Source organism: Leopardus geoffroyi, chromosome C1 (genome assembly GCF_018350155.1).
Source record: "Leopardus geoffroyi isolate Oge1 chromosome C1, O.geoffroyi_Oge1_pat1.0, whole genome shotgun sequence".
NCBI classification, from domain to species: Eukaryota; Metazoa; Chordata; class Mammalia; order Carnivora; family Felidae; genus Leopardus; species Leopardus geoffroyi.
The window spans coordinates 92,776,834-92,801,433 of NC_059328.1; the positions used below are offsets into that span (position 1 = coordinate 92,776,834).

The following is a 24,600-nucleotide window of genomic DNA, read 5'->3' on the forward strand; positions in this document are numbered from 1 at the left end:
TAAAATAGTAAATATATATAACAGCATTGACAGGAAGAATACACACCAAATTCATGACAGTGGTTGCTATTGGAAGTGGATAGAGGTAGAGGAGAAGATTAGGAATTGGGAAGGAAATAAAGGGACCTGCAGTTTTATTTATAATATATTATTTTCTTTAAGACAATTTGAAGCACATATGATAAGGTTTACATTTGTAAAATCCAGACAAATTGGTATAATATTATATTTGATGTATTATTTGAACTTTTCTGTGTTTATAAAGTCTTTTAAATTAATAAATTATTGCATGGTTTAATTTTAGAATTCAGCTTTATGATACTATAACATGTGTTTTGAAAGAAGGATAATTGTTTGAACATTTTTTCCACTTATAGTAAACCTCTAGATAATGCCAGTAAGCTTGCCCAGCTTGTTGAAAAAAAACTTGAAAACTACTACAAGATTGATGAAAAGAGCCTAATAAAGGTAAATGTGTAAAAGGCAAATAGTGATTATGAACAAAGTCTGTCTTATTTCTTCATAAACCAAAAAAATTATTGTTCATTTCCAGCGTTGATTTGGGAATCATTGATATAGATCCCCAGTATTGATTTAAGAATAATTAATATAGATGGTAGAGGGAACCTTAATAATGTTGTGGTTTAGTGGGGAAGATAAGAGTTTTGAAGTAAGGACTGTGTCCAACTCCTGGTTCTGCCATTTTTAATTCATAGATATGTTAGTTTGGACAAATAATGTAACTTCTCTGTGCTTAAGTTTTTTAAACTGTAAAATGGGGATAATAAGGATACCTATTTTATAAAGTAGAGGGTTAAATGAGTTATTACTTTTAAAGTTCTTACAATGATGCTTGCTGAGTAAACATTTAATAGTTATTCTTATCTTACTGCTAGCTCTGTGACTTTATACAAATTATTTACTCTGAGTTGTATTTTCCTCTATAAAATGGATGCGATAAACATATAGCTTGCTTGGTTGGCATGAAGATAGGTGAATTAACATGTTCAGCACATATAGGAGTTTAATAAATGGCAACTGTTATTATCTTATGAAGACAGTATAAAGTAATCAGAGACTGAGGTTGAGTCCTGGAGAATAGCAGCATTTAGGCTTGCGTTAGAAAATGAAGAGTCTGAGGAAACTGAAGGAGGTGGGGCCAGGGGGCTCGGAAGCCATATTAAATGAGCAGAAGAAACTGTTGACAGTTTAGAAGAGGAGATGGGCAAGGGAAACCACTGATACAGTGTTCTTTAATAAGTGAAATGAAAAAAATAATACATAGAATGTAGTGGGAACATAGGCAGTGGATTAATCTTCTAACTGGAATCTTGGAAGGCATCCCAGAGGAGGAGGCTCTTGAACTTAAAGAATGAGTACAACATGATGGAAGAAGGGGTTTGTTGCTTGGATAACAGGATTCTTTGGCAGAGGCATAGTGAAACAGGGAAATTCACAAATACCTGCACTGGATTAGGAGGGTATAAGCTTAGATATAATGTTAGTTTACAACTTTTAAGAGTTGCTAGAGGTCTGGTGAAAGCTGTTCTGGTGTAGTGATGAAGACAGTGGCTCAGTGTGTAGCATAGTAATAGTCAATGTATGTTGAATGCAGGAAGAGATACATGATGGGTATGTTAGTAAATATCCTTTTGTCCTTCATGATTTCAATGAAAAAAAACAAAAAACGGCAAGATCCACACAAAAAAACAAACTTGTGCTTTCCATTTTTCTGCCTGGGAAATTATACATCCTTCAAATGCTTCGTATTTTTCCTTCATTTGAGAACATGATGAAGGGTCACATTCTTTTTGAAGCATTTCGTGACTCTTCAGGTCAAATGATACTTCCTCCCACGTATTGTCATAACCCCAAAGCCCTGATATAACACTTATATTGCACCATCTTTTTCATATTTGTATTTTTGAGGACCTATAACTTAAATGTATTGAAGGCTTACTAAATCCTAGGCACTAAGTGTTTTATGGTGTTACTACATTAAATCTTTTTCTTTTTTTTAAGTTTATTTTCGAGAGAGAGAGAGAGAGGCGGGGGGGGGGGGGAGGGGGAAGGGGAAGGACAGAGGATCCAAAGCGGGCTCTGTGCTGATAGCAGAGAACCTGATGCGGAACTCAAATGCACGACCCGTGAGATCATGACCTGAGCCCAAGTCAGACCCTTAACCAACTGAGCCACCCAGGTGCCCCTACATTAAGTCTTTACAATAATCTTATACAGCAGAGGTTCTGGTTATATTTTGTTTTACAAATGAGAATACTGAGATATTTAAGTTAAGCAATTTGTCCGAAGTCATTTAGCAAGAAAGTGGTCAAGACTGGGCTGATACCTGGATCTATGTGATTCCAGAGCCTGTATTCTTTTTTTTTTTTTTCAACGTTTATTTATTTTTTGGGGGGACAGAGAGAGACAGAACGGGGGAGGGGCAGAGAGAGAGGGAGACACAGAATCGGAAACAGGCTCCAGGCTCTGAGCCATCAGCCCAGAGCCTGATGCGGGGCTCGAACTCACGGACCGCGAGATCGTGACCTGGCTGAAGTCGGACGCTTAACCGACTGCGCCACCCAGGCGCCCCACAGAGCCTGTATTCTTAACCACTGTATTATACTGTCTCAAGGTTTAAATGAGTAAATGTTAAATAAAACAATTTTTAAAGGTCTTTCTCATGTAATTTACTTATATCTGGTATATGTAAATAAATAGGAAATATTTATCTAATGAGTTGTAGTTATTTCTGACTGCTTTAAATAATAATCCAAATAATTTATTATTTTCTAAAATGAAGCATATGAAAGATACTAGTATTAACAATACTTTTCCTAGCACTGTTATTCACTGTTTAATAATTACTGCTGTTTGTGAATTAATGATAACAAGGCTTTCATTTTGATTTGCCGTCTTAGCTGGTATCAGTATAATCCTTTTAAATAGCATAATGGTTAAGAGCATAGGCATGGAATGAAACTGACATGGGTTTGAATCTCCATTCTGCTACTTACTAGCTATGTCATTTAGTCAAGTTGCTGACTTTTAAGCTCTAATGCCTTCGTCATATGGAGATATAATACCTGCCTCATAGGGTTGCTATAAGAATTGAGTAATACATATTTTTTTGCTTAGCACATGTGTAATACAAAGAACCTAAGTAGTGACTGCTGTTCATAATTTATATCAGTTTTAATGTTTATGGAACTAAATTCCTAAGGAAATGGGTTTAGTGCAAGGCAGATGTTACTTTTTTAAAACAAATTTTCACAATATTGTAATATCAAGTTTGGCTCCTTAATTATAAGTTTTCAGTTTTGTAGTCTTGGTTTTTCCCCTATTGTGCCACTTCAATTTTTCTGTTTTAATAGAACTTCACATTCTTAAGAATGAGACAGAAGTTAGGAAAAGTCTGCTTTTGTTTTCTGAGATATTAACAAGGTGTTCACACAAATTGAAGTTTCTGAAGATAATTTTATCTTGTTATTCCAGGGTAAAACTCATTCCCAGCTCATAATAATTGATCGTGGCTTTGATCCTGTGTCCACTGTCCTGCATGAACTGACCTTTCAGGCAATGGCATATGATCTACTGCCAATTGAGAATGATACATACAAGCAAGTATATTTTGAAGGGCATATAAAGGGCATATACAAAGAGCATATAGGATATGAGCATTTAATGATTTGTGTAGGCACCAGAAATCTAATGCCCCTGTAACTTTGTTATTCAGAAACTTTATTATTCTCTTACCCCTATAATCATAGTGTATTAAAAAATACCTTGACCTTGTAAGTTAATGGGTAATTTGACTGCTTTGAAGCTTCTTTGATGTAGTTGCTTCCTTAACTATGTCTACAACAAAGCTACATTTAAAGCGGTGGAATTTGGGCTTCTTGCTTATGTTAAGAGTAAATACCTGGCCCACTATTATATTTATTGAAGTGGAAACCATATTCAAACTTATTAGGCTGTAATTATTCTGAATCACCCACCCAAAGGTATCTGTGTGTATGTCTTGTCAACGTAATATCTTTAAGAAGATTAGAATACTGGAAAACTGAATAGGATAGCTATTGAGAATAGACATAGTCTTAACTAATTTAGTACCTATTGACTTAACTCTGATATAAGCATATTTACTTTAAAAGTGAGGCCAAATAGCTAAATGAAAAGTGAAATAATTTTTCTATTAGGGAACCATTTTACTGTATTTTTGTGAGTCATTATGAGTGTGTATATATATGTACAGGCATATGTATATTATATGTTATTTGATATCATAATCTCTAAGTCCAAATTGGCGTTTTTCAGCTAAGATTTACTGCTTGAGCATAGTAGTAAAAATGAAAATTAGTTTTCTGAAATTTTGTGTAAATTACTTCAGTAATTTTAATAAATTAAAAAGATCTTTTTTCTGTTGTATATATTTATGTATTTTCTATTGTATGCTTATTTGCATTCTGGTCAAATCCTGGCTTCTGAATTTCCTTCCTGTAATTTATGTTACATCTGGTGACATAGAGAAATCAATATAGCTTATTTTTCTAACATAAAAGTAGTTTCAAACAGTTTATTGAGAATTTTCAGGAGAGAATAATACTGTTTACCTCTGTTGTCCTTTAGGTCTGTAAGCCTGCACTGCTCCAGAGATTAGAAAGGAATGAAACTAATAGACACTGAAGGACTTGGCTCCAGACATTTCAGGCAGTTCTAACCCAGTATTTAAAATATTTATCCCCTTTAAATTTGCTGGCAAGGAAAGAAAGTTTAATTTTTTTAAGAGTAAGGGAGAGACCTATTAAACAAACAAACAAACAAAAAAAAAACAAAACAAAACAAAACAAAAACACCAGCAATACTCCCTTTTATGAATCAAAAAAATCCAGGGATAAAATGAGATGAAAGTTTGAACTCCCTATGGTTTGTGCTCCATTACAATTGTTAATGGAGACAGTACAAAGCAGGAAATTCAAAGTATCCATACTCTGTTTTTTATATTGGTAATTTCTTTAAATGTACTTTTAAAATGGGGTTGTCATCATCTTTTAGTATTGTCAGGCTTGCTGTCTTAATCTTTGTTTATAAATCAAAGGTTAAAAGAATTATGTAAGTACAAAGTTACATTTTAAATGGCAGATAGGCTGCTGTGTCCTTAATGTATCTTCTGATTAAGCTCCCATTCTACCTTTGGGTATTTGCAATTAAGACTGCATAGGTAAATGGTTTTATACGTGGGGCCTGTAATTTTTGGAGCTATGGAAGTGGATTATATTCACATAGTAGAAATATATATTATCTGCAGTTTAGAGCTGGGAAAGTTCAAAGCTGTACTTCCTAATCTTGGCTCAGGAAATTGACAGTTCCAAGGATGATTGAATCTCCTTAGCACTATAGGAGATAGATGGAAGGAGGCTATCTGCATTAAAAAAGAAGGGATGTGTTACATTTGGGGAGGCAGTCAAGAAGCCCATTTTGAGTAGTTTCATGAACCTCTTGAATTTCTACTCACCTCGGTAGGACTTATTAAGGCAATCAGAATTTTTTATGACTGCGTTAGTTTTTCTCTCATATCCTTTCTCATTCTTTATTGGAGATGTGGTTATAGGATTAGGGAAGAATGTAGAAACAGATGACACGTGTTTATGATTTTATATACTTGGATACATGTTTGTGAAAATGTGAACTGAAACACCTTCAGTATTTAATAGGCTACATTAGGGGTGACATTTAATAGGTGTTTAATAGTTGTGCTGATGGTTATTAGCACATCAAAATAGTATTTTAAGCAATTAGAACACATTGTTAATATAAATTCAGTCTTGTTCTTAGAGTTGATTGTAGAATGTTTAATATTTCATAAAGTACCATTTTGCTGAGCTAAAACTCTTTAATATAGCTGAATCTAACATTTGAAAGCAAAAATGTTTTGGTGACATACAACTTTGATTTTGAATGTAAGGATACCAATATGCCTTACTTTTGAGTAGATATTCATTATCCTCCTAAAATTAATGGATTCAATATATATATGTATTGTTCAGTTTCTTGAGCTATGTCTTAAAATTATTGTTTGTAAAGATGTTTCTTCCACTTTAGGTGGGAGATAATCCAAAAGTTTTATATGTCTGTCTGCTTGTAGATACAAAACAGATGGGAAAGAAAAGGAGGCCGTCCTTGAAGAAGATGATGACCTCTGGGTCAGAATTCGACATCGGCATATTGCAGTTGTATTAGAGTATGTGAACCCATTTTAATTCTTATTCCATATTTTTTGGGCACTAAGTACCTGAAAGTACATTTTGTAATGTTAATATATTTCTGTAAAGAGTTAGACCTTAGAAATCTAAATAATTTTCTCAAATTTGACAGGGAAATTCCCAAACTAATGAAGGAAATTTCATCAACAAAGAAAGCAACAGAAGGAAAGGTAAGAATTTTATTTAACATTCAAACTAATGATGGTGAATTTTAAAGTTTGTTTAAAATGTGTATTTTAGGGGCGCCTGGGTGGCTCAGTCGGTTAAGCGTCCGACTTCGGCTCAGGTCACGATCTCGCGGTCCGGGAGTTCGAGCCCCGCGTCGGGCTCTGGGCTGATGGCTCAGAGCCTGGAGCCTGCTTCCGATTCTGTGTCTCCCTCTCTCTCTGACCCTCCCCCGTTCATGCTGTCTCTCTCTGTCTCAAAAATAAATAAAAAATATTTAAAAAAATTAAAAAGCCATTTAGTCAATTTCATAAATGCATTCTTGTTGGATTTTTTAATAATGAGGTGTGATTTACCCAAGTGCACAAATCTTAAGTGTATACTGAGTAACTTTTTACATATATATATGTATACACACACACACACACACACACACACACATATATATATATATATATATATATATATATATATATATATGGAACCACCACCTAAATCAAAATAGAGAACATTTCCATCATTCCAAAAGAGTACACAATAATATCATCTGTGAATAAAGAAAATTTAGCCTGACCCTTTTCAATTTTATACATTTAAAATAGTTTTTTTAAGTTTGTTTATTTGTTTTGAGAGAGAGAGTGCACATACACGCCCAAGTGGGGAAGGGTCAGGGAGAGAGAGAATCCTAACCAGGCTCCCTACTGTCAGCACAGAGCCTGATGCGGGGCTCAAATCCACAAAACCGTGAGATCATGACCTGAGCCAAAACCAAGAGCCAGACATTTAACGAGCTGCGCCATCCAGGTACCCTGACAATTTTGTCTTTAATTGAAATGTTTAGTCCATAAATATTTCATATAATTATTGATATAGTTGAGTTTATGTCTACCATCTTGTTTCCATTTGTTTTGTCCTTTTGTCTTTTTCTTTTCTGTCACCTTTATGTATTGTATTTTTTTTTTAATGATTCCATTGTATCTCCAATATAAATTTGTTTTATCTTTTAGTATCCTTTTTATAGTCCTTATGCTAGGTATTACTAAATGTATTATCACAGTCTACCTTAAAGTATACTTTTGCCATGTCCTGAAGAATTCAAGAGCCTTGTAAAAGTTTAACTACATTTTCCTCCTTCCTCTTTTGTGCCATTATCGTCGTGTATTTTACTTTAACATGTGTTTATAAACTTAAGTTGTTATTATTTAAATTCTCAATAGACTTTTATATTGCCCTCATATTTATGAGATGTATTGTTACTTATTCCTTATAACTCTTCAGTTTTTCCAAGGGCCAGATGAATTCTCTCAATTTTTGTTTTATCTGAGGTTATCTTTGTTTTGTAAGCTTTTCAGCTACACTTTTGCTGCATTTAAAATGAAAGGTTAGCAGTTTTCCTTTCAGCAATGTGAAGATTGTAAAACATCACCTTCTGGCCACCATATTTTATATTAAAGAAAGCAGCTGTCATGTTATCTTCCTGAAGATAAAGTGGCTTTTTAAAGATTTTCCCTTTATCTTTGATTTTTAACAATTTAGCCATCATATTTCTTACTATAATGTGTATAATGTATATGATGTATATAATATATATATATATATAATATGTATCTTCCTTGGGTTTGTTGGGCTTCTTAAATCACTGATTAATAACTTTCATCATATTTGTAAAAATTCTTGGTCATTATTTCCTCATGTTTGTCCTAATCTTTCTCCTTTCCTTCTAGGACTCCATTCACTTGTGTTTTAGAGATTTTTTTTTTTTTTAACCATATTCCACATCTTTTACATTCTGTTCTTTTCCCCCCATATTTCCCTCTCTACTTTAATTGAATATTTTCTGTTAACCTTTGAGTCTCCTATTTCTGTCTCTTTTGTGTCCAGTATGCTGTTAAACCCATTCTATGTATTATTTTTAAGTTGATTTGTAAAGTTTTCTCTCTATAGTATAAAATTCTGTTCGTTTTGACAAATTCATACGATCATATAACTACAGTCAAGTTATAGAATAGTTCCACCACCTCCCCCAAATTCCCTTGTGCCTCTTTGTAGACAACCTCTATAGACAACTCTGATCTCCTGGCAACCACTAATCTGTTTTCTGTCTCTGTAGATTTGCCTTTTCTAGAATGTCTTCTAAATGGAATAATACAGTATGACTTTTCTCATTTACGATAATGCACTTGACATTCATGTTGGCTGTAACAGTGGTTTTACCCTTTAATGCTTAGAAGTACTCCACTGTGTTTATCTATTCCCATCTTGCTGAACATCGAAATTTTTTTCAAGTTGTTGGCAATTATGAATAAAGCCACTATAAAACATTCAGGTTTTGTGTAAAAAGATGTTTTCATTCTCTTGGGTAGACAATTAAGGGTGAGATTGCTGGGCCATACAGTAAATATATGTCTAACTTCATAAGAAAATTCCAAAATACTGTGGCTGTACTATTTTATAGTCCCTCCAGCATTGTAAAGGAATCACTATATTTTTGATTTCTAATATCGCATTTAGTTCCAAGACATCCATTGAATTTTTTAAATAAATTCTAATTTTCTATTGAAGTACTATATCTTTTTGTCCATTTAGTCCATCTTTTCCTCTGTTTTCTTTAACATAAATATCTATTTTTGAATTCCTTGTCTGCTAACTCCAACATCTGGATTGTCCTGGGTCTACCTTTTTTTTTTTTTTTTTTTTTAATACCAGTATAGTTAACGTACAGTGTTATATTAGTTTCAGGTATACAATATAGTGATTCAGCAATTCCATATATGATTCAGTGTTCATCATGATAAGTGTACTCTTAATCCCCTTCACCTGTTTCACCCATTCCTCCACCCATGTTCTCTCTGGTAACCATCAGTTTGTTCTCTGCAGTTAAGAGTCTGGTTTTTTTGGTTTGTCTCTTCTTTTCTTGGTTCTTTTGTTTTTTAGATTCCACATGAGTGAAATCATATGATATTTGTCTTTCTCTGACTTATTTCACTAACATTATACCCTCTAGATCCATCCATGGTGTTGCAAACGGCAAGATGTCATTCTTTGTTTACATCTGGTAGTATCCCATTGTGTATATATACCGCATCTTCTTTGTCTTGAGTCTACTTTTACTATTTTATCACTTCAATATTGATCACTTTTTTTGTCTTATATGTCCAGTAATATTTTCGTGTATGTTAGACATCACAGATTACATTGCAGAAGCTCTAGATGATGTTCTCCCTGCAAAGAGTATTGAGTTCTGTTCTGACAGGGATTTAATTTGCTGATGAATAATCTTAATTTTGTTGCCACTTCATGTCAGGCACTGTTATGGTTAGCATATTTCCTTTAGTTCAGAGACATAGTCCTAGACTAGAACTTAATCTCTGGGGATATTCCCTTAACACTGTCTTCTTCGGATCAGAGAATGCCAGTATTTTCTTAGCACTAAGACCCCTCTGAAATCTCTGTTCAGCATTTAGGCACCCAGCCGTTGTTCTCTGGTAGGCCTTTTTTTTTTTTTTGAAGTTTTTTTTTTCACGTTTTATTTATTTTTGAAAGACAGAGACAGAGCGCAAGCAGCGGAGGGGCAGAGAGAGGGGGAGACACAGAATCGGAAGCAGGCTCCAGGCTCTGAGCTGTCAGCACAGAGTCTCACATGGGGCTCAAACCCACGAACCATGAGATCATGACCTGAGCCAAAGTTGGATGCTTTTAGCCAACTGAGCCACCCAGGTGCCCCTCTGTGTTAGACCTTTAAAAGTTTTGCCCTTTACATGTGCAGGTTGGTGTTTGGCCAGGGATCCAAAGACAACCCTTCTTTGAGTTATATCTTTGAGTTATGTTGTGACTGGCTCTTTCCTAGCACCCTGTCCCCCAAACCCTATCTCACCAGCCCCAAACTCTGACCTCTTTTTCCTCTGCCTGGAGAGACTAGTGCTTTTTAGTTGAATTCTATTTCCTTTCACCATGTTTTCTAAAGTGCTCAAGGGAAAAGCTAGGGTAAGTGCAGGGATCACCTTCAGTGCTTTCTTCTGCTTACGTATCTTAGCTGTGAGCAGTTTTTCTTAGCCATTGCCTGAGAGTTGTCTTATTTACTTTGTCCAATTCTATTTTTGTTTATGGAGGTAGAATAATTTTGAAATTAGCTACTTTATTGTGACTGAAACTGGAAGCCTCTTGAATTTTTTTAATTTGCCAAATGCTTAGAAAATTAACAATAAAACTACAAGATTTAAAAATTTTTATATAAAATACCAGAATTATAAGTTTGCCTTAAAAATGTTTGATTTTTTTCTAGACATCACTTAGTGCTCTTGCGCAACTGATGAAAAAGATGCCCCATTTCCGTAAACAGATTACTAAGGTAAGCAGTATTGTACATGAGATACTTTATCATTTTTAGTTTATTAGTCCAGTTCTATAGTCAGGTTTAGTAGTGGGTGTCATGGGATAGTTGGTGTTAGTTGACCTCTAATATTTTAGTCTAGGTCTGGGAAATTTTCCAAATACTTAAGCTTCTCAGTAGTATTCTCTGTATATAATGTAGATTCATCCAAATCCAGCTTAAACTTTTTATACCTTTGTCTTGAGCAGCCAGAGAATTTTGTATTTATCAACTTAATAAGAAAATTTAATATTAGATTGACCATTGGTTGTTACTCTACTTGGTTCCTTAATAGTTATGTGTTAGTAGTTAAGAGCAGTTAAGCCACGTTGGTAGGTAAACTTTTGTTGTTGTTGGTAGTGGTGTATCATTCTTTCTTATGAGTCATTATCAGAATAATTTTAACTCATTTTTTATCATATGGCACCCTAATCAAGAACCAATAATATAAATTCAAACTTTAAGGACGTCGCTGTTTTTCTTTCTCTGCTTCTTTTTCATTACTCTTAAACCCAACACATACTCAACCCTTCTGTTTTTTGCTGTCTGTTGATTGTCTCCTGTGGACCATGTTAATTGTCACTTTTTTCTTTTTCTTGAGCTATTTTCCTTGCTTTACACGGTACCTACTTTCTGCCTAAGCCCATAATTTCCTTCAGGCCCATCTTACAAGTTTAGTATTATCAGTTGCTTAAAAAAAAATTAAAATGATTTAAATGATTGATTTGTTTTTCAGCAAGTTGTCCATCTTAACTTAGCAGAAGATTGCATGAATAAATTCAAGCCTAATATAGAAAAGCTCTGCAAAAGTGAACAGGTATGTGCAGAGTGAGAAATACATATGTCCTAATACATTTCCGCAATGAACTTTGTAAGGTGTGCTAAACCACAAAATCTCTCTTAGAAGGGGACTCAACTAGGCAGTATTTAAATACATCACTATTCACCAACATTATCATGTAGCTATAAGTATCATAGTAAGCAGTTCCTCCTAATCTGTGATTATGCGTTTTTGGTTAAATGGAATAATTTAAGTATTTAGAACATTGTTTCAGAGTAGCACTGTTGGCAGGCCTTTCTCAGTAGGTACAACATTTAATGCAACATCCTGCAGAGTACTGCATTGGCACATTTAACTTGTTTTAGAGGCCCCTCTTTAATGCCAAACTATTTAGTGCAAAGAGAAATAGAATGCAAGCCATATGTGATTTTAATTTTTTTAATGTTTATTTGAGAGAGAGAGAGAGGCAGTGAGACAGGGAGAGAGGGAATCCCAAGCAGACTCTGCATCATCAGCACAGTGCCTGATGTAGGGCTCAAACCCACAAACCGTGAGATCATGACCTGAGCCAAAACCGAGAGTCAGATGCTTAACCAACTGAGCCATCCAGATACCCCATGTAATTTTAAATATTATAGTACAGTTGACGCTTGAACAAGGATCAGGGGCGCTGACCGCCCACACAGTAAAAAATCCATGTATAACTTTTGATTCCTCCAAAACTTAACTACTGATAACATCTGTTGGCCAGAAGCCTTACTGATAACATAAGCAGTTGATTAATACATATTTTATATGTTATACATATTATATACTGTATTCTTATGATATGTAAGCTAGAGAAAATGAAATGTTTCTAAGAAAATCATAAGAGAAAATACATTTAAAGTACTGTGCTGGGGTGCTTGGGTGGCTCAGTTGAGTGTCCAACTCTTGATTTCGGCTCAGGTTGTGGTCTCTCTACCCCTCCCCCGCTCATGTGCCTGCACATTCACACATAGATTCTCCCTCTAAATTGATTAATTAATTAATTAAAATGAAATAAAACAAAAGTGCTGTGCTAAACTGGTGCAGCCACTCTGGAAAACAGTATGGAGGTTCCTCAAAAAGTTAAAAATAGGACTACCCCATGATCTAGCAATTGCACTATTAGGTATTTACCCACAGTGTACAAAATACTGATTCGAAGGGCCAAATGCACCCCAGTATTTATAGCATGTTCAACAATAGCCAAATTATGGAAAGAGCCCAACTGTCCATAGACTGAGGAATGGATAAAGAAGTGGGGTGTGTGTGTGTATGCACACACATAGGAATATTACCCAGCCATAAAAAAAAAAGAATGAAATCTTGCCATTTGCAACAATGTGGATGGAGCAAGGGACTATTAAGCTAAACAAAATAAGTCCAAGAAAGACAAATACCATATGATTTCATTCATATGTGGAATTTAAGAAACAAAGCAAATGAACATTGATGGGGAAGGGAAATAGAGAGAGGCAAACCAAGAAACTTAGAGAACAAACTGATAGTTAACTGGAGGGGAGGGGAGGGGAGGGGAGTGGGTGGATGGGCTAGATGGGTCATGGATATTAAGGAGGGCACTTGTTATGATGAACACTGGGTATTGTATTTAAGTGATGATGAATCACATAATTCTACACCTGAAACTAATACTACACTGTATATTAAATAACTGGAATTTAAATAAAAACTAAAAAAAAATAAAAATAAAGTCCTGTGCTATATTTATTGAAAAAATCCAGGGTGCCTGAGTGGCTCAGTCAGTTAAGCATCTAACTCTTGATTTTGGCTCAGGTCATGATCTTAGGGTTTGTGGGTTCAAGCCCTGTGTCAGGCTCTGTGCTTTGTCAGCACAGAACCTGTTTGGAATTCTCTCTCTCCCTCCCTCTCTGTTCTTCCCCCACTCATGCTTGCTCACTCTCTCTGTCTCTCTCTCTAAATATAAATAAACTTAAAAAAAAAAAAAGGAAAAGGAAAAATCCATGTATAAGTGGACCCACACACTTCAAACCTGTGTTGTTCAAGGGTCAGCTGTAATCATGTTAAAACGTAAAAAGAAACACGTATAGTTAATTTTAGTAATATACTTGACCTAACATAATAAATTCAAAATGTTATTTCAACATGTAATCAATATAAAATTATTAGTGAAATATTTTACATTTCTTTTTAAAAACTAAGTCTTCAGAATCTGGTGTTTTCACTTGTAAGCACATCTTAATTTAGTCTAGCCACATTTCAAATGCTCATTGACCACATGTGGCTCAAGGCTACCATATTAGCATAGGTTTAGATTAATGGTTTTCTTTGAATTATTTTTTGACTTTTTATATTTTAGACAGTCAATAGTTTACAAGTGATGCCTACTTTTTTGTGAAGTATCATCAGTGTTACATTAAAATTTGGCATAATTTAAGGTATTTTTTAAAAGATTTTATTTTTAAGTAATCTTTACATCCAACATGAGACTTGAACTTACAACCTCGAGATCAAGTGTCTCACACTCTACTGACTGAGCCAGCCAGGCACCCTTGGGTTTAAGATGTTTTTAATTAAAAAAAATGAATTTGGATTATAGGCCGCTGACTATATTTAATTTTCATTAAGGACCTGGCACTTGGAACTGATGCAGAAGGACAGAAAGTGAAAGATTCTATGCGAGTACTTCTTCCAGTTCTACTCAACAAAAATCATGATAATTACGATAAAATAAGAGCGATTCTACTTTACATCTTCAGTATTAATGGTAATTGAGACTTTATTTCACGAATATATTGAAATACTCAGCTCTAAAATCACTTTATAATTAAGTACTTCACTATTGATCATAAGAGAGTCTTGGAAAATTCAGATATTAGCTGAAGTTGGTAAGATAAACATAAAGAAAAATAGGAAATTGGGAGAACACCAAAGGGGGTATGTAATTAAACATTTGTTTTTTATTTAAAAAGCTTTATTAATGGATACTACCTGAAACCTAGAGATGATTGTGGTAGCAATTATGTGACTGTTCACTCATATGTTTTTATCTAAGGAACTACAGAAGAAAATTTGGACAGGTTGATCCAGAACGTAAAGATAGAAAATGAGAGTGACATGATCCGTAACTGGAGTTACCTTGGTGTTCCCATTGTCCCCCCAGTAAGAAATCTTACATTTGGTATATATTCATATACATGCATGTGTGTGTTTACATTAAATATGTTTCCTCATATGGGAAATCCATGTGGATAGTCTTAATTTCACTCAATAGATTTGGTAAGTAGAAAAATTTTAATTTTATTTTCTGTATATGAGTAATTTGTACAAGTACATTTTCTAGTGAATTTGTATCTTTTGTTTTCTGTTGTAATTTGCTCTTATACTTTTCTGTATGATTCATTTATAGCAAATTTTGAAAGAATTCTGTTTAGACTCCCAGTCTTTACCATCAAGTTTTATAGCACTTTTGAGTAAATATAATTTCTGATACTATTACAAATTTTATCATTAGAGCACAAAATACTGTGAAATTTTGTGACCACTCCTATTCAGATTTTTTTTTGAGTAAGCATTTCCACTCTTAGTTCTAAGTCAAATACACATAGTATTTGCTGTAAATTACGTATGTTTTTAAGAAAATGTAATAAGTGAATATTACTAAATAAAATTACTGGTTTTTAATTTTTTCCTCTATTTGTATTAGTCTCAACAAGGCAAACCATTTAGAAAGGATAGGTCTACAGAAGAAACTTTTCAACTCTCCCGATGGACACCTTTTATCAAAGATATTTTGGAGGTATAATTCATTAAATTTTACTTATACGCTAAGCGCCTTTCTGTAGAGTATTCTTTACTCTTTGTATATTTGTCAGTCTGAGCATATCTATGGGTCAGGAATTTTCTGCACTACTGGGAGAGTTCACAAAAGAAGGCTGTATCTGGGGTCAGGGGAAGAAAGGAAACTTGAAGATTCTTTCTGTGAAGATATCAAACAAACTTACACACTAATGGCCTCAAGATAAAAATAAGTACACATACTGCCTTATGAAAAAAACTATTGTTTTAATAACTCTATGTAGCATAAATATAAATAATTTATTTGAATTAAAGTTCAATAAAATAACATTTGTATGTTACCACTGTTAGAAAGTGTTAGACTCCAGGGGTACCTAGCTGGCTCAGTCAGTTAAGCATCCGACTTCAGCTCAGGTCATGATCTCACTGCTCATGAGTTCAAGCGCCGCGTTGGGCTCTGTGCTGACAGCTCAGAGCCTGGAGCCTGCTTCGGATTCCGTGTCTCCCTCTCTCTCTGCCCCTCTCGTGCTCACACTCTGTCTCTTTCTTTCAAAAATAAACATTAAAAAAAAGTTACACTCTAGTATTCTTGGAAATGTATTTGTGATATTAAACTGTAAATTGTAAATTGTAGTTTGCTGTTATATCCAACAGATGGTTTATGCCTTTAATACTGTTTCCTTTTAGAAATTAATATTCATTTATAGGAAATTAGAAAATGAACTAATAAAAATTATATTATGAACAATAAAATCATGGCATTGATTCTTCAGTTATAATCATATAGTTCTATTTATTCCAATTTTCCTTTGACTTAAACCCCAATTTCTATTTTGCTTTGGGAACTAAATGTTTATAATTTATTACTATGATTTTCCTGTTTTGCTTGGCTAATTTTATGTCATTCATACATGTTTAACATAGATGAAAAGTTTAAAGAATTTAGACTTTGTTATATAGCATACAATTTTTTTCCCTATCCATAACAAGGATGTAGAATTAAGTAGTCTTTCTTGGCTAGTACTTTAAAAAAAATACATTTCTTAATGTTTGAGAGCAAGAGAGCATGAGCAGGGGAGGGACAGAGAAAGAGAATCCCAAGCAGGCTCGGCGCTGCCAGCAGAGAGCCTGACAAAGGGCTTGATTTCTTGAACCTTGAGTTCATGACCTGAGCCAAAATCAAGAGTCGGACACTTAACTGACTGAGCCACCCAGGTGGCCCTTGGCTAGTACTTTTAAAATGAGAATTGACTATCCTGAACCCTGTAACAAGGATTTGCATGTTAATTAAAAAATAGTCTATTTTTGGCTCAGTGACGTTCTAAGGCCTTCAAGATTTCTCCTGAAACTTGGTTTCTTTGCTTCTTACAATCTTTTTATTTATGTATTTATTTATTTAGTTACTTTACTTACCTACATGCAAGTTAGGCTTCTTACAATCTTAATGAAATATTCTTGGACTACTCAGTACCTTGTGCTCATTCCTTGTGCCCACCTACTGATACCTATTATACTACCATGCTGTAAAGCAGTGGTCTCCAAACTGTTTTAATCATGTACACTTAACCATAAAAATTATGAACATGAGTTATAGCATATGAACTATTTGTGAACTATGCATTACTGTACTGATAAAGCATAATGTATGTATATAGTATACCCATACATATAAGTATATCATAAAATGTAACCCTTAAAAAATTTTTTTTAAACATAAAGGAAAACTTCTCTCATCCCCTTGGATTGTCTTGATTACCCCTAGGTCAGGAGCGCACATTTTATTTTAGAGCCATTGCAATGAAGGGCAAAACCTGGACTCTCCAGTAGCCTAAGAGGTATGTCAGGACTAGGATGGTATTTAGAAACCTGTAGTGTAGAGATAAAGGTTTTGATAAAGTCTCTGTAATCCTTACACCAGTAGACCCTCCAAATGAAACTTAGACATTCAGTAAATATTAATTTAATAAGTAACTAAAGGATTGCATTAATTTTTGAAGCAAGTAAGGTTTGTAAGTTTCAGAGACAGGGTTAACCTTATTTTATTAAATATTTATATATCTTGAGGCTCCTTAATTGTTAACACAAATTTTGAGTTTTATGTAAAACATACAAATAAAAAACCCTGGAGGGGGCACCTGGGTGGCTTAGTCGGTTGAGTGTCCCACTTTGGCCCAGGTCATGATCTCATGGTTCATGGGTTCAAGCCCCGCGTTGGGCTCTGTGCTGATAGCTCAGAGCCTGGAGCCTGCTTTGGATTCTGTGTCTCCCTCTCTCTCTGTCCCTCCCTGGCTCGTGTTCTGTCTCTGTGTCTCTCAAAAATAAATATTAAGAAAAAAATCCTGGAATTTACATTTTTTTGATGGTGTTAATTTTTTTTCTTCCCTAGGATGCCATCGATAATAGATTAGATTCAAAAGAATGGCCATATTGTTCCCAGTGTCCAGCAGTATGGAATGGCTCAGGGGCTGTAAGGTAAAAGCTATAGAAGTATGATATTATAGACTAATAATTGAAAGTACTCTTACATTGAGAAGTACTCTTATTTTGAGAATTCTCCTGGAAGAATAGTTACTTAAAAGACAGTTTTTCTTTAACCGTGACCTGTTTTAAATGAGTCTAGGTAAGCAATATGAAAACATACCATACTGTAGAACAAATGAATGTCATGATCTTATGTAATGCAGGGGTGTCAACTCCCAGACCCTACTTTGCACAATACCTAAGGCTTTGTCTCCTTTGTTCATTAAACTGGTAAACATCCTTGTTTGCCAAGATTAAGCTAACATTCTACAAGGCAGACCAAGCCTCAACTCAGTTTACCAGCCTAGTTTTTATCTTCCTTTTTACTGCTGGCCTTTGGGAGATTTCTCTTACTTGTTTACTTTCAGCTGTGCTTTTAATAAACATTTTTTTTTTTTTCAACGTTTATTTATTTTTTGGGGACAGAGAGAGACAGAGCATGAACGGGGGAGGGGCAGAGAGAGAGGGAGACACAGAATCGGAAACAGGCTCCAGGCTCTGAGCCATCAGCCCAGAGCCCGACGCGGGGCTCAAACTCACGGACCGCGAGATCGTGACCTGGCTGAAGCCGGACGCTTAACCGACTGTGCCACCCAGGCGCCCCTCAGCTGTGCTTTTAAAAAGAGTTTCACTCTTATTTTAACCAAAGCTTCTAGATGCTTTCTAGAGTGAGATTTTTAGGATCTAGGGATTTTAATTACTATTTGTTTAATCTATCAGAATGTAAAACACTAGCACAGCATCTTATACATATATGTGAAACAAATTAAATATAATCCCTCAAAACTGCTATTCAGGGGGCGCCTGGGTGGCTCTGTCGGTTAAGCGTCCGACTTCGGCTCAGGTCATGATCTCACTGTCCATGAGTTCGAGCCCCGCGCCGGGCTCTGTGCTGACAGCTCAGAGCCTGGAGCCTGTTTCAGATTCTGTGTCTCCCTCTCCCTCTGCCCCTCCCCTGTTCATGCTCTGTCTCTCTCTGTCTCAAAAATAAATAAACGTTAAAAAAAAAAACAAAAAAAAAACTGCTATTCAGAAGTTTAAAAATTGTTAGAATCACATAATTGTTTTGAGCAGCATGATCCCATTTTTCTTCCTTTTTTTTTTTTTTTTTTTTTTTCTTCCTTCCTCTAATTCTCTTACTTTGGAAACAGTTTTTAAACCAAAATTGCACTTTTAGTATCTCCTTGATGTATCTTATATGGGAATCATGAGTGTATCTTAATTCTTGTTTCATCTTTCAAAACCAGTTACTGATTCTTACTTTTTTTTCTGTTGTTGACTACTTCGTCATTCCTTAAGATGTCAGATGGAAATGATGTAGATAAGAACATCATTAAAAGTTTACTATGGGATCCTACATTGCAGGATCTTAGAGGTCCTCTAGAACATGGTCTCCAAAGTGAGTGACAAGATGATTTGAGGGTATTTATTTTTACAAAAGAGGGAGAAATTAAAGCTTTATTAATATGCACCAATACACATATAATTTAAAAAAATTTTTTTTAATGTTTATTTATTTCTGAGAGAGCATGAGTGGGGGAGAGCCAGAGAGAGAGGGAGACACAGAATTGGAAGCAGGCTCCAGGCTCTGAGCTGTCAGCACAGAGCCTGATGCAGGGCCTCAAACCCACAAACCATGAGATCATGACCTGAGCCGAAGTCGGACACTTAACCAACTGAGCCACCCAGGCGCCCCTAGATGTACAAAAATTTTATTTTGAAATATTTACTTTTGAAGTAAAAGCTCAAAATTTTTACTAGTGAAGTATGGGAACATGATTCCTGTGAATAGCAGTGCTATCCAGTAGAACTTTCTTGCAGGAATGGAAATGTCATATATCTGTCCTCTATAGTATGATAGTCACTAGCCACATATGGCTGTTGAGCACATGATATGTGGCTAGTATGACTGAATTTTTAATTTTATTTAATTTTAATTACATTTAAGTAGCTTTGGGGCACCTGGGTGGTTTAGTCGGTTGAGCGTCTGACTCTTGGTTTTGGCTCAGGTCATGATCTCATGGTTCATGGGTTCGAGCCCTGAATCAGGCTCTGTGCTGATAGTGCAGAGCCTGCTTGGTATTCTCTCTCTTTGCCCCTGTCCCACTCACGCTCACTCACTCTCTCTCTTTCTCCCTCTCTCTCTCCCTCTCTCAAAATAAATAAACTTTAAAAAAATTTTAATAGCCTCATGGAGCTAGTGGCTCCTGTATTGGACAGTGCAGATCTAGAGCAATCTGGGGGAGGAAGTGACATATAAATAATAGCTATTATTTATTGAGTGTTTCCTTGGTACCAGATTGCATACTTTGTGTATCCTGTACATTTTTTCATTTAATCCGGAAACAACCCTTGAAGTTTAGAAAGAAGTTCCATAACTTGCTGAAAAGTGCAACTGAATTAGAAAGCAACAGAATCAGAGTTGTAACCCAGGTCTAACTCCTTTTATCTTTTTTTTTTTTTTAAACAACTTTATTGAGGTGTAATTGACTTAGAAACACTGTATATATTCAAGATCTACAGTTTGGTATTTTGATACATGTACATTGTAAATGATCACCACAAGGTAATTAATGTATCTATTACCTTTACAAAGTTATCATTTTCTTTCGCATGCGTGTGGGGGGGGGGGGCGGTGAGAAGGCTTAATTTAATAATTTAAGATCTAACCTTTTAGCAAATTTCAATATACAATATAATTTTTGTTAACTATAGTCACTAGGCAGTACATTAGGTCTCCAGAATTAATTCATCTTGCATAACTGAAACTTTGTGTCCTTTGATCAACACTACTTCATTTCCCTTTCCCCGCCCCCAACTCCTGGCAGCCAGTAATCTATTCTCTGCTTCTGTGAATTTGTTTCATATTCCACAGAGAAGTGAGGTCATGCAGTGTTTGTCTTTGAGTCCAATGTAATTTCACTTAGCGTAATGCCCTGCAGGTTCATCCATGTTGCCATTAGCAGAATTTCCTTTTTTTTTTTTTTTTTTTTAAGGCTGAATAATATTCCCCTGGATATATACACTACATTTTCTTTATCCATTTCTCTACCAGCAGACATTTAAGTGTTTTCTGTATCGTCGCTATTGTGAATAATGCTGCAGGTAACATAAAAGTACAGATATATCTTCAATATCTCCTGCCATCATACTTCAGTGAGTTCCAGCATAGAATGTCCCAGTACCACATCAACTGCAAATCCATACCTGTGCCTCCCTCCCTATACCTATAAATACAGCTGACACTCTCATTTATTTCACATGAAGAAATAATATACCTGAGAAGTCTGTGACTTTGTGAAGTTAAAAAAAAATGGGGAAAGTGGCACTGAAGCAAGAGGGTTTTAAAGACTCCAGAAAGTCATAGACTTTTCAGGTATATAGAGTTTTATTTTATTTTTTATTTTATATTTTATTTTTTATGAGAGCCCTTAGAGACCACTCTTTAAAAAAAAAATATTAATGGTTTTTTTTTGTTTTGATTTGTTTTTTTTATCTATTTTTGAAAGAGACAGAGACAGAGAGAGAGAGAGAGTACAAGCAGGGGAGGGGCAGAGAGAGATGGAGACACAGAATCTGAAGCAGGCTCCAAGCTCTGAGCTGTCAGCACAGAGCCCATTGCAAGGCTTGAATGCACAAACTGCAAGATCATGACCTGAGCTGAAGTCAGGTGCTTAACCGACTGAGCCATCCAGGCATCCCCCCACTTTTTTTTTTTAAGTTTATTTATTTTGAGAGAGAGAGTGAGCAGGGGAGGGGTAGAGAGAGGGAGAGAGAATTCCAAGAGTTGCACCATCTTCCAACTGAGCCAGCCAGGCACCCCTGATCAAAATTAAACTTGAAGTGGGGCTGTCCTATCTAATTCTTGATCCTCCAGTCATATCATAGTTAAGTCATTTCCATAAAATCAGTGTACTTGGTGCCAAATTTGAGTTTGCTTGAATTAGCCTTTTTAAGAAATCTACAAGCACTATGGTTTTGGAAATGTTTTTAACATGTTTGTGTTTATTTTTTAGTGCTCGCCAGAAGCCCAGAGCTAATTATTTAGAGGACAGGAAAAATGGCTCAAAACTGATTGTTTTTGTAATTGGAGGAATTACATACTCTGAAATGCGTTGTGCTTATGAAGTTTCTCAGGCACATAAATCCTGTGAAGTTATTATTGGTAAGTCTTTTTTTTCCACTTTTCAATTTTATTTTAAACGAACTCTAAATGCAAGAATATATATGTAAAACTTTATGTTGTATTTTATATGTAAGACTAATTGTTCAGTGCAAAAAGGTATTAATCATAGTGTGTTTTATGTGATGTACTAGTTTTTCCTGGTTTACCTTTTTGATAATTTGGTTTTTAAATTCTCTGATTTTGAAGGAATAAGCTTCAAGATACTATATGATTTAAATATTAAGTATCTTTTAAAATATTATGTTCTGCTCTTATGAAATAAATTTTGAGACATATATACATTTTTATTACAGAAATATTTTGAATGTTTTTGTGGATGTGACATTGGCAAGTCTTGTGTGGAATTTAGTTTTAAGAATTTTATCAAAGCCACTGATATATAACCTCTCCTCGTCTATGGAATGCAACATTTGTACACCAGGTCTAAATCTAGAGCACTGCTTAATGATCCTGTGGTTGAACAGTGACTATCGCGTTCTGCCACAGGGATAGAATAACTTCCAGTTTTGCTGTTCAGCATATCAATATATAGCACAAAGAAGACAGAGCCCTAGGAGTGAATTATTAAGCCTACTGTTCAATGAAGAGGAAGGACGTGAAATATTGTGGTATAGGCAGACTTCAGGAACGTGTCCTATAGAAATTTTGCTAAATTGCTCCAAGCTATGGCACTTTGCAAATTTGAGGGACAGGGCAATATAATTAACCAAGAAGAATCTATTTAAGTGCTGGCCTCTGAAAATTTATCTTTTCTCCTACCAGGTTCTACGCATATTTTAACACCCAGAAAGCTTTTGGATGATATAAAGATGCTGAATAAACCCAAGGATAAAGTCTCCTTAATTAAGGATGAATAGGGATTTTTTTTTTTTTTGGACATTCTTATTAATATGTTCAACTAAAATAGATCAAGACAAGGTTGCTACCATGTAATTTAACACTGTAAATATTTTATGGAATAATGATTTTTCAAACATACTTCTTAAGGGACTTTACGATTACATATCTTTGGATTTGCCATGTTTAATAATTTAAATAGTGTTGTTGCTTTGTAGATGATGAGAAGAAATGTTAAAATGCTTTCTAAAAGGAAATTTTCACCTTTGGAACTGAATATATTAGAATTGTGGGTAATTTTTCACAACTACCTATGTACATATTAATTACTTACCAGATGCTTATCTGTCTTATACTGAAATATAGTTTTTTGGGAAAGAATTATTTTAAGTGAAAAGGTAGTAAAAGTAAAAACTTTAAGTGTGTGTATGATAGAATGATTTTCTATAAGTGCAGGTTTTTTTCCATTTGAAATTCATAATTTCTTTTACGTGTAAAATAGTATTGTCATTAATAGAAATAATTTCACAGTGTATACTGTCTTCCCAGATACTTCTAAAGAACACAATTTTATGTAATTTCAGAGTCATGTATGTTTAAATTAGAAAGCCAAAATTAATTGTGAATATTCTAAGAGAAAATAAATGTATAGTTACAAAAATTATCTTTTTGGGGGCAGGGGAGGAAAGGGAAGTTGGGAACTTAAAAATTCTAAATCAGAGAGTTACAAAAAAAAAAAAAAAAAGAATGCACCATAATCTTTCCATCAAGATAGCCCTGGTTGATATTCTATAAAAACAATGTAATATTTGTATAGGTTGGATAATATAAGGATGTGTTTGCACAGGTATTACACAAAAGGAATGTCTTCATTTCAAATATCTCTTTTAACCTGTCCTCCTAGTGTTGTCACATTAGGGACCATAATTTTATATATTACTCATCTTCAGAGTTTTGCTTATATATAATGCTGCATTATTTGGGTACATAACCTTCGCAAACACTCAAATTTTTATAATATAAATTTCTAGCAATGGCATAGCTGGTCAAAGTATTCGTGTGTTTAAAATCTAGCTGACCCTGGGGCGCCTGGGTGGCTCAGTCGGTTAGGCAGCCGACTTCGGCTCAGGTCATGATCTCGCGGTTCATGAGTTCGAGCCCCGCTTCGGGCTCTGTGCTGACAGCTCAGAGCCTGGAGCCTATTTCAGATTCTGTGTCTCCCTCTCTCTGACCCTCCCCCGTTCATGCTCTGTCTCTCTGTGTCTCATAAATAAATAAAACGTTAAAAATAAATAAATAAATAAATAAATAAATAAATAAATAAATAAATAAAATCTAGCTGACCCTTGAACAACATGGGTTTATGGACACTGACCCCCACCCTCCCCAACCACGCAATTGAAAATCTGCATTTACTCCTCAAAAACTTAACTACTAATAGCATATGTTGACCAGAAGCCTTAGCAATAACGTAAACAGTCAATTAACACACATTTTGTGTTATATGTATTATATACTGTATTCTTACAATAAAGTAAATGAGAGAAAAAATGTTAAGAAAATCATGAGAGGGGCCCCTGGGTGGCGCAGTCGGTTGAGCGTCCGACTTCAGCCAGGTCACGATCTCGCGGTCCGTGAGTTCGAGCCCCGCGTCAGGCTCTGGGCTGATGGCTCAGAG

General features: G+C 35.0%; 1 protein-coding gene across 1 annotated transcript in view; it reads left to right on the forward strand.

Annotated features, from left to right (window-relative positions):
• Positions 1-23,961, forward strand: part of STXBP3 (syntaxin binding protein 3) — a 55,546-nt gene extending 31,585 nt beyond the window's left edge. Inside the window, exons 8-19 of the mRNA XM_045478492.1 lie at positions 378-468; positions 3,496-3,620; positions 6,146-6,241; positions 6,376-6,433; positions 10,711-10,776; positions 11,534-11,614; positions 14,210-14,348; positions 14,637-14,743; positions 15,288-15,380; positions 17,766-17,851; positions 21,916-22,064; positions 22,848-23,961. Of these exons, the coding sequence (XP_045334448.1) occupies positions 378-468; positions 3,496-3,620; positions 6,146-6,241; positions 6,376-6,433; positions 10,711-10,776; positions 11,534-11,614; positions 14,210-14,348; positions 14,637-14,743; positions 15,288-15,380; positions 17,766-17,851; positions 21,916-22,064; positions 22,848-22,942 (1,186 nt within the window). The 3' untranslated portion in view covers positions 22,943-23,961. The remainder of the gene's footprint in view (positions 1-377; positions 469-3,495; positions 3,621-6,145; positions 6,242-6,375; positions 6,434-10,710; positions 10,777-11,533; positions 11,615-14,209; positions 14,349-14,636; positions 14,744-15,287; positions 15,381-17,765; positions 17,852-21,915; positions 22,065-22,847) is intronic.
• Positions 23,962-24,600: the final 639 nt, after the last annotated feature.